We start from the raw sequence: 13319 nt of genomic DNA, 5'->3' as shown, positions 1-13319 counted from the left end.
GGGGCTTAGGCCGGTGGGACTAGGCCGTCCCCCGTCCTTTCCTCCCGACGATAAAGGCGACAGGTGGAGGGTCCCCCAGGGGGACCGGGCCGGGCTCCGGGGAGCGGGGCGGGGGGCCGGGAGAGGAGGAGGAGGAGGAAGGGGCCTCAGGTGGTGTTTCTGGATCCCCAGGCCCCTGCTCGCCAACCTGTTTACTCCGGGACCGCCGGAGAGCAAGATTTTTTCAAAAAACAAGCATTAACCCTTCCCTCCTGAAATCCCGAGAAGCGGCGTGGCTCAGTGGGTAGAGCCCGGGCCTGGCGGTCACAAGGACCCGGGTTCGAATCCCTGTTCCGCCACTTGTCTGCTGGGTGTGACCTTGAGCAAGTCACTTCACTTCTCTGGGCCTCGGTGGCCTCATCTGTCAAGCGCGGATTTAGACTGTGAGCCCCAGGTGGGACAGGGATTGGGTCCCGTGCTTGACACATCGAAAGAAATGGCATTTGTTAAGCGCTTACTATGTGCTAAGCACTGTCCTAAGCACTGGGGTGGATACGAGCAAATCGGGTTGGACACAGTCCCTGTCCCCGACGTGGGGCTCCCAATCTTCATCCCCGTTTTACAGCCGAGGCAACTGAGGCCCAGAGAAGTGAAGTGACTTGCCCAAAGTCACACAGAAGACAGCAAACCGATTGAATCCCGGCTCCGCCGCTTACCAGCTGTGTGACTTTGGGCAAGTCACTTCACTTCTCTGTTCCTCAGTTCCCTCATCTGTAAAATGGGGACTAAAAGCTGTGAGCCCCACGTGGGACAACCTGTTCACCCTGTATCCTCGCGGTGCCTTGAACACTGCTTTGCACATAGCAAGCGCTTAGCAAATACCACTATTATTATTATTACCTTGTATCTGTGTGTAGCACATATATATGTACAGCAATGAACAGGTACAGATTACCATGTACAGCAGACAGGTGGCAGAGTCAGGATTGGAACCCATGACCCTCCGACTCCCAAGCCCATGCTCTATCCACTCTACCATGCTCCTCTTAGTAAGCGCTTAACAAATACCATTGTAATTGAGAAGCAGCATGGCTCAGTGGAAAGAGCGTGGGCTTGGGAGTCAGTGGTCATGGGTTCGAATCCTGGCTCCGCCACTTATCAGCTGTGTGACTTTGGGCAAGTCACTTCACTTCTCGCTGCCTCAGTGACCTCATCTGTAAAATGGGGATTCAGACTGTGAGCCTCACGTGGGACGACCTGACTACCCTGTATCTCCCCCAGCGCTTAGAACAGTGCTCTGCACATAGTAAGCGCTTAACACATACCAGCATTAGAGAAGCAGCGTGGCTCAGTGGAAAGAGCACGGGCTTTGGAGTCAGAGTTCATGGGTTCGAATCCCGGCTCGGCCACTTGTCTGCTGTGTGACTTTGGGCAAGTCACTTAACTTCTCTGTGCCTCAGTTCCCTCATCTGTAAAATGGGGATTAAGACTGTGAGCCCCACGTGGGACAACCTGATTCCCCTGTGTCTACCCCAGCGCTTAGAACAGTGCTCGGCACATAGTAAGCGCTTAACAAATACCAACATTATTATTATTATTATTATTACAGTGCCTGACACATAGTAAATGCTTAACAAATACCATAAAAAAAAGAAAATAAGAGAAACCCCCTCTCCCCACCCCAGACCAGCCTCTGACAGCAGCGGGAGATGTGGGAGGTACAAACCACCTCGCCACCCCTAGAGACCTGTTTCTTTAAGACAGAATTCCAGTCTTGGCCGCTCCCTCTGGAGGACCAAGAGAAAACCCAACTTTTTAGGTACTGTGATTTCCAAGTGGATTCCCAAATTCCCACATCAAACGGGGGAAACGGTTTCCCAGTCGTAGCGGAAGTCGTGCGGTGATGAGGGCGACGGCCAAAGCCAGGATGGCGTCTCTCAAGAGGGCGGCCGCTGAACGATTTAGACTCGTTCACTTGTCTGCTGTGCGACCTTGGGTGAGTCACTTTAACTTCTCCGGGCCTCGGTTTTCTCATCTATAAAATGGGGATTAAATCCTTCTCCCTCTGAGTTTGATTGTCCCTTGTGGGACAGGGACTGTGTTCACCTGATTATCTTAATAATAATTGTGGTATTTGTTAAGCGCTTTACTATCAGCCAGGCACAATTGGAGAAGCAGCGTGACGCAGTGGAAAGAACCAGGGCTTGGGAGTCAGAGGTCACGGGTTCTAATCCCGGCGCCGCCGCTCGCCAGCTGTGTGACTTTGGGCAAGTCACTTCACTTCTCTGCCGCATCCGTAAAATGGGGATTAAGACTGTGAGCCCCACGTGGGGCAACTCGATTACCTTGTATCTACCCCAGCGCTTAGAACAGTGCATGGTACATGGTAAGCGTTTAACAAATACCATCATTATTGTAAGTGGTGGGGGCCTGGGAGGGGAGATGGATGAAAGGGAGCGAGTCAGGGTGACACAAGAGAGTGAGGAAAGGAGGGCTTATATGGCCCTTGTCAGGAGGGGGCTTGGATGGTGAGGGGGTTCATTAGGGGTATTAATAATAATAATAATAATTGTGGTATTTGTTAAATGCTTACTATGTGCCAGTTATTGACTAAGCTGTGGGGGAATTGGGTTGAACGCAGTCCCTGTCCCACATAGGGCTCCATCCCCATTTTCCAGAAGAGAGAACTGAGGCCCAGAGATATGAAGTGACTTTGCCCAAGGTCACGCAGCAGGCATGTGGAATTAGAACCCAGGTCTTTCTGTCTCCCAGGCCCGGGCTCTGGCCACTAAGCCACGCCGCTTTCTTGGGTTACCAAGAAGGAAGGCAGGGAATTAGAAGGGGGAGGGGAGGGAGGCTGGCTAGTCTCCCTCTAACCATCACCCTCTTCCTCCCGTGGCAAAGTCTCGAGGCTTCCTTAGGCCGTCTGCCATCGGTTGTCTGCGCACATTAGAGCTCGGGAAATAGATGATCCGAGAAGGCCTTGCCAAAGCCTCAGTCTGAAAATGAAAGACAAAATCCGCGGGCTCCGGATCAAATTCCACTAACGCCTTTTCAAAGTCCCGCCCGGGGAAAATGGAGAGAAATCCCCAGGGCCAGAAACCGCGTCCCAGGCCGGACCGACGTCTTTCTTTCCGTGGAGCCCGGTTAGAGATAAAGCTGAAAAAGAGAAAAAACGTACCCTGGCGGGGCGGAGATATTGGGGAAAGGCTAAGTTTGGGGTGAGATACGGATATGGGGCTTCAGATTTATAGACTGGGGTGAGGAACACATATTCTAAACGGGGTTTCAGATTAAGTAAGAGAAGGAAGTTCTGGTCTGAATGAGGGCGTCGTCTCTGGGTAGAAGCTTTCCCAGCAAACCTGGAATGGGATATTTGACTCTTCCAGCTGCCTGGCTAACAACCTCAGTGAATAGTGGAGAAGGAGCGTGGCCTAGTGGATAGAGTCCAGGCCTCGGAGTCATAAGGACCCGGTTTCTGATCCCGGCTCTGCCGCTTGTCTGCTGGGTGTGACCTTGGGCAAGTCACTTCACTTTTCTGGGCCTCAGTGACCTCATCTGTAAAATGGGGATTAAAACTGTGAGCCCTCTGTGAGACGTGGACTGTGTCCAACCTGATTAGCTTGTATCTACCCCAGCATTTAGTACAGTGCCTGGTGCATAGTAAGTGTTTAACAAATGTCAGTCCAAAAAAAAATAGTGGAGACTATTTTAAGTTGCCCGAAGGCATTTTAATCTACAGTTTTGCTCCTAGCCCGGAGCTATTTTTAATACCCTTATCAATAGTGAGGGGTATCAATAGTGGGAAGTAGTATGGCTTAGTGGAAAGAGCCCGGGCTTGGGAGTCAGAGGACTTGGGTTCTAATCCTGGCTCTGCCACTTATTCATTCATTCAATAGTATTTATTGAGCGCTTACTATGTGCAGAGCACTGTACTAAGTGCTTGGAATGTACCAATCGGCAACAGATAGAGACAGTCCCTGCCCATTGACGGGCTCACAGTCTAATCGGGAGAGACAGGCAGACAGGCAGACAAAAACAATAGCAATAAATAGAATCAAGGGGATGTACATCTCATTAAAACAATAGCAATAAATAGAATCAAGGGAATGTACATCTCATTAACAAAATAAATAGGGTAATAAAAATATGTACAAATGAGCAGATGAGCAGAGTGCTGAGGGGAGGGGAAGGGGGAGGAGCAGAGGGAAAGGAGGGGAAAAGGGGGCTTAGCTGAGGGGAGGTGAAGGGGGGGTAGAGGGGCAGCAGAGGGAAAAGGGGAAGCTCAGTCTGGGAAGGCCTCTTGGAGGAGGTGAACTCACTTATCTCCTGTGTGACCTGGGGCAAGTCACTTCTCTGTGCCTCAGTTACCTCATTTGTAAAATGGGGATTAAAAGTGTGAGCCCCAAGTGGGACAACCTGATTACCCAGTATCTACCCAAGGGCTTAGAACAGTGCTTGGGACATACTAAGGACTTAACAAAACACCAACATTATTGTTATTAGTATTAGGGAATGATCAGTCTCGATGAGAGGCTTGGAGGCATTTGGTTTACCATTCGGGGTCTAAGCCTCGGCTAAGGTTCTTAGGAGACGGTAAAAAAGACAAGGCGTAGTTTGTGGATCATTGAGACGACACTTTGGTTGTCACATATTCACCCACGATAACCTAAAACGGATGTTGCTTTCGGCACCGGGGACATTTTTCTTGATCGGAGGCTCAGTCCAGTGCTCTGTGCACAGTAAGCGCTCAATAAATAGCACTGATTGGTCGACTTCTGGATTGAGGCAAAGTTTAGCGGGGGTCTCCTTGTGGTTGGGGGTGTTGACGGCACGGTGGAGGATGATCCATCTGACAGAGAAGGTTTCGGTGGGCAGGAGACCGAGGACACCTCGTTTCCATCCGGTGTAGGATGTTAATCGGACTCGGGCCTCATGGCTGAGTGGATAGAAACACGGGTCTGGGAGTCAGAAGGACCTGGGTTCTAATCTTGGCTCTGCCACTCGTCTGCTGTGTGACTTTGGGCAAGTCACTCCACTTCTGCACCTCAGTTCCCTAATTCATAAAATGGGACTTAAGAGTGGGAACCCCATGTGGGAGAGGAACTGGGTCCAACCCAACTGTGTCTGCCCCAGCACTTAGTGCCTCGCACCTAGTAAGCGCTTAACAACTACAAATATTAAAGCTGTACTGTGAGACACTCTCAAGAGCACCCCCGGACCCCACCCTTCCCACTCAAAGTCTCCATTCCATTGACATTTTGTTTCCTTTTTCAAAATAATAATAATGATGATATCTGTTAAGCACTCACTATGTGTCAAGCACTGTTCTAAGCACTGGGGTAGATGATGATAATACTGATGATGATGGTATTTGTTAAGCGCTTACAGAAGCAGCTTGGCTTAGCGGAAAGAGCTCGGGCTTGGAAGTCAGAGGTCGTGGGTTCTTCACGAAGTGGGGTCCCAACTGTGCCTCAGTTGCCTCATCTGTAAATATGGGAATTAAGACAGTGAGCCCCACGTGGGACAACCTGTTAATCTTGTTTCTATCCCAGTGCTTTGAACAGTGCTTGGCACATAGTAAGCGCTTAACAAATACCATCATAATTATTATTACTATGCGCCAAGCCCTGTTCTAAGCGCTGGGGTAGATACGAGTTCAGCAGGATGGACACAGTCCCTGTGTCCCACATGGGGCTCCAAGTCCTCGTCCCCATTTTCCAGATGAGGTAACTGGGGCCCAGAGAAGCAAAGTAACATGGCCTTGAGAGAAGACAAGTGGCGGAGTCAGGATCGGAACCCATGACCCGCTGACTCCCGGGCCTGTGCTCTATCCACTCCGCCGTGTTGCTTCTCGTCGATAGAGGCTACGGTCCAATATCAGCTACCCTCGTGATGGCCCGTGCCCTCAATATCGCTTCCCGTCCGGCAGGTGCCCACGGCCAGCGTGGCCATCGAGGGGGCGTCGGCCCTGAACCGAGTGCGCTGGGCACAGACGGGAAAGGAGGTGGCCGTCGGGGACTCCGAGGGCCGGATCTGGATCTACGACGTGGGAGAGGTAGGCGTGTGCGGCCTCCGGCGGGCGGTGGGTGTGTATATTTGTGTGTGTGCCTTCAGTAAGGCTTTGAAGGTGGGGAGAGCGATCGTCTATCACATCTGAGGGAAGGCAGGCCAGAGGGAGGCCGTGGCGAGAGGTTGGTGGCTGAGGTACCGCGAGAAGGTCGGCATTAGGCTGAAAGCTCTTCGAGGAGTTTCTGTTCGACGCGGAGGTGGACGGGCAATCACTGAAGGTTCTTGAGGAGGGGGGAAACATGGCCTGAATGTTTTTGCAGAGAAATGCTCCTCCTCCTCCCTTCCTCCCACTCCCATCCGGCAGCAGGCGAGAAAGGTGTTCCAGAGCAAGCAAATTATCCCCCAAGTCTCCATTGCCAGTCCCCTCTCAGGGTGGCACCTGGAGAGTTTCCAGTCCTCAACCAGTCTCGGCTAAGGGAGGGAGAGTCAAGCAGAGGCCCGTCCGTTCCATTCCTAGTTTGGCCAGTGGCTAGCGAGTGGAAAGCCATCTGCTACAAGTCAAAAAAAGCCATCTGCTACAAGTCAAAACTCACCCGTGCTGGACAGCATTAGCACGGGAGAGAGAAGAGGGAGGAGACTCGAGTTGACTGTGTGGAAGGAGGCAGTGGTCAGCCACTTCTGGATTTTTCCCAAGAAAATTCTTTGGATAAACTACCGGAACGATTGCAGATGGAGAGGGGGGTGTTCTGGGAGAGAGCTGTCCCTGGTGTGGCTATGATGTCCCTGGTGTCCCTGGTGTCCCTGGTGTCGGAAACGACTCGACGGCATAAGACAGGACAAAGCTCCATTGTCAAACCTGGAGTGGCCTTGGTTTCCTTTCCCACGTTCTCTCTGACACCCGCCCTGTCTGTGGCAAGGCTGTGGAGGAGTAGGGTGGCCCAGTGGGACGAGCCCGGGCCTAAGAGTCAGAGGACCTGGGTCCTATCCTGACTCCGACACATACCTGCAGTGTGACCTTGGGCAAGTCACTTCCCCTCTCTGGGTCTCATCTGTAAAATGGGGATTCTCCTTCCTACTTTGACCGTGGGCCCTCATTTCCTCTTCTCCCGGGCCCCGCCCACAGGGAGCTCACGGACTATTTTTCCTTTCTCCACCAACCTCTTTCCCAGCAGTTTTCTTTACGTTCAGCTTTGTTTCCGGTCAAAGCAAACACATCCAGATATTCGATTCTCAATGTGCCTACTTATATATCAACTTCCAAAGAGTTTTCATCATAACCTCGCCCCAACAAAGTAAGAGGGTCAGTCACGAATTGAAGTTTTTGGAGGAAGTTGGAGGTGGTAACCACCCATGACCTATCTTCCGTGGCCCACATTTCATTCGTTCTTCAACTACAATGGACAACTGATTCTATCAAACTTACTCTCCCCACCTTCATAACCTTATCGAAATCCATCTCCTCCAAGAGGCCTTCCCCGATTTAAGCCCTCATTTCCTCTTCTCCCACTCCCTTTCCTGTCGCCCAGCACCTGGATTTGCACCCCTTATTCACCCCTCCCTCAGCCCCGCAGCACTTCTGTACATGATAATTTAAGTGCTTAGTACAGTGCTCTGAACATAGTTAAGTGCTCTAATAATAATAATAATGTTGGTATTTAAGTGCTTACTATGTGCAGAGCACAGTTCTAAGCGCTGGGGTAGATACAGGGTAATCAGGTTGTCCCACGTGAGGCTCACAGTCTTCATCCCCATTTTAATAATGTTGGTATTTGTTAAGCGCTTACTATGTGCCGAACACTGTTCTAAGCGCTGGGGTAGATACGGGGTAATCAGGTTGTCCCACGTGAGGCTCATAGTCGTAATCCCCATTTTACAGATGAGAGAACTGAGGCACAGAGATGTAAAGTGACTTGCCCCCAGTCACACAGCTGCCAAGTGCAGAGCCGGGATTCGAACCCATGACCTCTGACTCCCGAGCCCGGGTTCTTTCCACTGAGCCACACTGCTTCCCCAAATGCCTTTGATTATATTAATGCCTATCTTCCCCTATGGACTGTCAACTTGTTGTGGGCAGGGAACACGTCTACTAAACCTGTTATACTGTACTCTCTCAAGCACTTAGCACAGGGGCTCTGCCCATAGTAAGCGCTCAGTAAATACAATTTCATATATATATATTTTATATAATATAAAATATATATTACATATATATATAATATATATGTGTGTGGGTGCGCATACACATAGATATATATAATATATATATCTATGTGTGTGTGTGCGTATACACATAGATTAACAAACCACATTCCAGGTATATTTTCTCTGCCCACAAACAAGCCTGCCCTCTGGTTGGTAGCTGAAATAAGGGCTCCTTAATGAAAAAAAGACATTGGTTTGAAATCAGTCAGTTTAATTACTGTGTTTTATGGCAGGCTCTTACCCTTTGCTGATTTACTAGAGGGATAAAATGTTTAGGCTTTGGTCTTCTCCATAGGGGGTAAGCAGGGCCGAGCCCACAGAACTCCAGTCATTATCACCCCGAAATACTTGTGTTTCTCATTACCCAGTACAGGGAGTTTAAGTTTCAGCGGAGGCTTTGAGGCCTTTGCACTAGTATCGGTTGATTATTCAGTAGATAAATAGTGTTATTTTATTAGCTGAAGCCAAACACTTAATTTGCTTTTCCCAGGGCAAAATACTGATTAAGTTTCCATGTCCATGTGGTTGTCTTAAAGGCCGGACCGTCTACACACCCCCACGCACACCCCACCACTTCTGTAGCGTGCAGATGTGTACTTGGGTCGGATGACATATTTAGAAATTTTTGATTCAGATCTGGCCGCGGGTTTATTTATGCATAATATAAACTGGCCGGCATTTGAAAAAAGATCTTTTAGCATTCAAGATGGAGACAGTCAACGACCCAGGTACGAAACTGGGGATTTGACAAGATTTTAAAATTCGGCAGTATTCATCTTAAGAGTGTCTTTCCTCTCAAGAGGGTTGAGGGGGTTTGAATCACGGTGAATAGTTTCTCACTGGCTGCCACAGCTCACTGATAAAGACAAAGCGCTGAAAATGAGAAAAATCGGAGAGGGGTTTATGTGATATTCGAAAGAATTGCCCACCCTCCCCCCTGCCTTCCGCCCCTGGACAAAATCTGATGTCTCATTTTGTCGAACCCAAGTTCACGTGTGTGTGGAGGAATTTGAAAAATCCACTGGAATTTGTGACTACTCTCTGGAGTGATCCATGCCTTGTGATTTATAACCCTTGGACGACAGAAAGGAGTTTGTAGTGGTCATCTTCATGATTCTTTCATGGTTCCGTTCCATCCCGACGTCTCTGCCAATCCCGTTGTTTTGTACTCTCCCAAGCACGTAATACCGTGCTCTGCACACAGTAAGTGCTCAATAAATACCATCATCGACGATCACATTCACCAGCAGCTTGGATGTGAGGGTGTCTCTAATGACAGTGTTTTGAAATGTCAAACTATTAAAATTAGGCCCTTTTTTATGCTTTTAAGTGCCAGGCACCACACTAAGCACTAGGGTGGACACAAGCTCATCAAGTTGGACACAGTCCCTGTCCTGTAAGCTCCTTTGGGCGGGGAATGTGTCTACCAACTCTGTTATGATGATGATGATGATGGTATTTAAGTGCTTACCATGTGCCAGGCACTGTACTAAGCACCGGGGTGGATACGAGTAAATCGGGTCGGACACGGTCCCTGTCCCACGTGGGGCTCACAGTCTGCACCCCCATTTTACAGCTGAGGTAACTGAGGCCCAGAGAAGTGAGGAGACTTGCCCAAAGTCACACAGCAGACAAGTGGCGGAGTCAGAATTGGAACCCATGACCTTCCGACTCCCAGGCCCTTGCTCTATCCACTACATGCTGCTTCTCTATTCTCTCCCAAATGTTTAGAACAGTGCACTGCTCACAGTAAGTGTTCAGTAAAAACCGATTGTTTTGGTGAGGTGGAAGTTTGGTGGAAGGTGTATATATTTTCGTTACCCTATTTATTTTGTTAATGAATTGTACATCGCCTTGATTCTATTTAGTTGCCATTGTTTTTACGAGATGTTCTTCCCCTTGACGCTGTTTAGTGCCATTGTTCTTGTCTGTCCGTCTCCCCCGATTAGACTGTAAGCCCGTCAAACGGCAGGGACTGTCTCTATCTGTTGCCGACTTGTTCATCCCAAGCGCTTAGTACAGTGCTCTGCACATAGTAAGCGCTCAATAAATACTATTGAATGAATGAATGGTGGGGAATAAGGAGAGGGGATGATTTAGTCTGGGAAGGCCTCTTGGAGGAGGTGATGATGATGATGTTACATTGTACTCTTCCAACGCTTAGGACAATGCTTGCATGAAGTAAGCACTCAATAAATATGACTGAATGAACAATGATACTAGTTAAGTGCTTACTATCCAAGCATTGTATTAAGCACTGGGCTATGTAAAAAATAATAATGATAATGTTGGTATTTGTTAAGCGCTTACTATGTGCAGAGCACTGTTCTAAGCGCTGGGGTAGATACAGGGTAATCGGGTTGTCCCTCGTGAGGCTCACAGTTAATCCCCATTTTACAGATAAGGTCACTGAGGCCCAGAGAAGTGAAGTGACTTGCCCACAGTCACACAGCTGACAAGTGACAGAGCCGGGAGTCGAACCCATGACCTCTGACTCCCAAAATAACCAGAGAGGACAGAGTCCCTGTCCCACACAGTCTCAAAAGGCAGGAGTATTGAAGGCACAACTCCTCCAAGAAGCTTTCCCTGACTAAACTTTCCTCTCCTCTTCTCCAACTCCCTTCTGCATCCCTCTGACTTGCTCCCTTCTTTCATCCTTCATCCAGCACGTATACAGATAATAATAATAATAATAATAATGTTGGTATTTGTTAAGCGTTTACCACATGCAGAGCACTGTTCTAAGCGCTGGGAGGGATGCAAGGTGATCAGTTTGTCCTACGTGGGGCTCACAGTCTTAATCCCCATTTTACAGATGAGGTAACTTAGGCAGAGAGAAGTTACGTCACTTGCCCAGTCACACAGCTGACAAGTGGCAGAGCTGGGATTTGAACCCATGTCCTCTGACTCCCAAGCCCGTGCTCTTTCCCCTGAGCCACGCCACATATGTTATTTATTTATGTATATTAATGTCTGTCTTCTCTTCTAGACAATGAGCTCATTGTGAACAGGGAATCTGTCGCTGTCTTTTACTGTCCCAAGCACTTAGTACAGTGCCTTGCCTACAGAAAGCAATACGATTGAATCAGTGAAGATTTAATCCCCATTTTACAGATGAGGGAACTGAGGCTCAGAGAAGTGAAGGGTCTTCCCTAGTTCACACAGCAAGCAAGTGCTGGAGTCAGGATTGGAACCCAGGTCATCTTACCGCCAGGTCCGGGCTCTGTCCATTAAGCCATGTTGCTTTAGGAGGGCTTAGAGGATATGGAGCTTGATGGATATGAATAATAGTAATAATAACTCTGGCATTTGTTAAGCGCTTACTGTGTGCCAGGCACTATACTAAGCACTGGGGTAGATAAACGGTAATTGGGCTGGACACAGGCCCTGTCCCACATTGGACTCAGTCTTCATCCCCATTTTGCAGGTAATAGTAATAATGACGATGTATTTGTTAAGCACTTACTAAAAAAAAAAAACGTTGGTATTTGTTAAGCGCTTACTATGTGCAGAGCTCTGTTCTAAGCGCTGGGGTAGATACAGGGGAATCAGGTTGTCCCACTTGAGGCTCACAGTCTTCACCCCCATTTTACAGATGAGGTCACTGAGGCCCAGAGAAGTGAAGTGACTTGCCCACAGTCACACAGCTAAGTGGGGGAGCCGGGATTTGAACCCATGAACTCTGACTCCCAAACCCGGGCTCTTCCCACTGAGCCACGCATGCTTCTCTAAGCACTGAGGTAGACAGAAGGTAGTCAGGTTGTCCCACGTGTGGCTTAGTCTTAATCCCCATTTTACAGATGAGGTAACTGAGGCACAGAGAAGTCAAGTGACTTGCCCAAAGTCACACAGCTAAGTGGCAGAGCCAGGATTAGAACCCAGGTCCTTCTGAGGCCTGGGCTCTATTCATTAATTCATACAATTGTATTTATTTAGTGCTTACTATGTGCAGGGCGCTGTACTAAGCGCTTGGAATGTACAGTTCGGCAACAGATAGCCACTAGGCCATGCCAGGCCAGAGGGAAGATGTAGGTGAGGGGTCGGCGGCGTGATAGACCAGCTGGAGGGTCAGTGAGAAGGTTGGCATTAGAAGAAGTGTGCGGGCTGGATTATAATAATAATGTTGGTATTTGTTAAGCGCTTACTATGTGCAGAGCACTGTTCTAAACGCTGGGGGAGATACAGGGTCATCAGGTTGTCCCACGTGGGGCTCAGTCTTAATCCCCATTTTCCAGATGAGGTAACTGAGGCCCAGAGAAGTCAAGTGACTTGCCCACAGTCACACAGCTGCCAAGTGGCAGAGCGGGATTCGAACCCATGACCTCTGACTCCCAAACGCGGGCTCTTTCCCCTGAGCCACGCTGCTTCTCTGATTATGTGTGCAATCAGCGAGGCCAAGTAGGAGAAGGCGAGCTGAGGAGTGGTGAGGAGTCTCTCTTCGATGCAGAGGTCAGTCATTGTATTTACTGAGCGCTTACTTTGTGCTGGGCGTTGTACTAAGCACCTGGGGGGATGAGCAACCCCTGGAGGTTCTTGAGGGGAAAGAGAGCCTGGACCGGACGTCCCTGGTCTGTGCCGTGTGATGCTGAGCAAGTCATTTCACCTCTCTAGGCCTTCGCTTCCTCCTCCACAAAATGGGGATCGGCTCCCGCGGCTAAATCCTGGAGCCCCATGTTGTTGGTATCTGTTAAGCGCTTACTACGTGCCGAGCGCTGTTCTAGGCGCTGGGGTAGATACAAGGTCATCAGGTTGTCATTCATTCATTCAATAGTATTTATTGAGCGCTTACTATGGGCAGAGCACTGGACTAAGCGCTTGGAATGAACAAGTCGACAACAGATAGAGACGGTCCCTGCCGTTTGACGGGCTTACGGTCTAAAGGGGGGAGATGGTCCCACATGAGGCTCAGTCTTAATCCCCATTTTACAGAGGAGGTAGCTGAGGCACCGAGAAATGACTTGCCCAAAGTCACACAGCTGACAAGGGAGGGAGCCGGGATTAGAACCCATGACCTCTGACTCCTAAACCCGGGCTCTTTCCACTGAGCCGCACTGCTTCTCTATGCTGCCGGCCCATGTGGAACGGGCCAGCGGCCAATTTGACCACTGGTGCTTAGTAAACACCTC

At 49.4% G+C, this 13319-nt stretch overlaps 1 protein-coding gene and 1 non-coding gene across 5 annotated transcripts in view; both read left to right on the top strand.

The window, feature by feature from the left end:
- The window catches only part of DYNC1I1 (dynein cytoplasmic 1 intermediate chain 1), a 74553-nt gene that overhangs the window by 59895 nt on the left and 1339 nt on the right, over positions 1–13319 (top strand). For all 4 annotated transcript variants that reach the window (XM_029071241.2, XM_029071242.2, XM_029071239.2 and 1 more), the window contains one exon: positions 5912–6037. In XM_029071241.2, coding sequence (XP_028927074.1) covers positions 5912–6037 — 126 coding nt within the window. The remainder of the gene's footprint in view (positions 1–5911; positions 6038–13319) is intronic.
- LOC114814094 lies at positions 6413–6550 on the top strand. The gene has a single exon (XR_003761836.1). It is a non-coding gene; the product is annotated as a small nucleolar RNA SNORA7 (small nucleolar RNA).

The sequence above is a fragment of the Ornithorhynchus anatinus genome, chromosome 8 (assembly GCF_004115215.2).
Source record: "Ornithorhynchus anatinus isolate Pmale09 chromosome 8, mOrnAna1.pri.v4, whole genome shotgun sequence".
In the NCBI taxonomy this organism is placed as follows: domain Eukaryota; kingdom Metazoa; phylum Chordata; class Mammalia; order Monotremata; family Ornithorhynchidae; genus Ornithorhynchus; species Ornithorhynchus anatinus.
The sequence above is the reverse complement of the archived record's forward strand: the minus strand, read 5'-3'. Positions and strand labels throughout refer to the sequence as shown.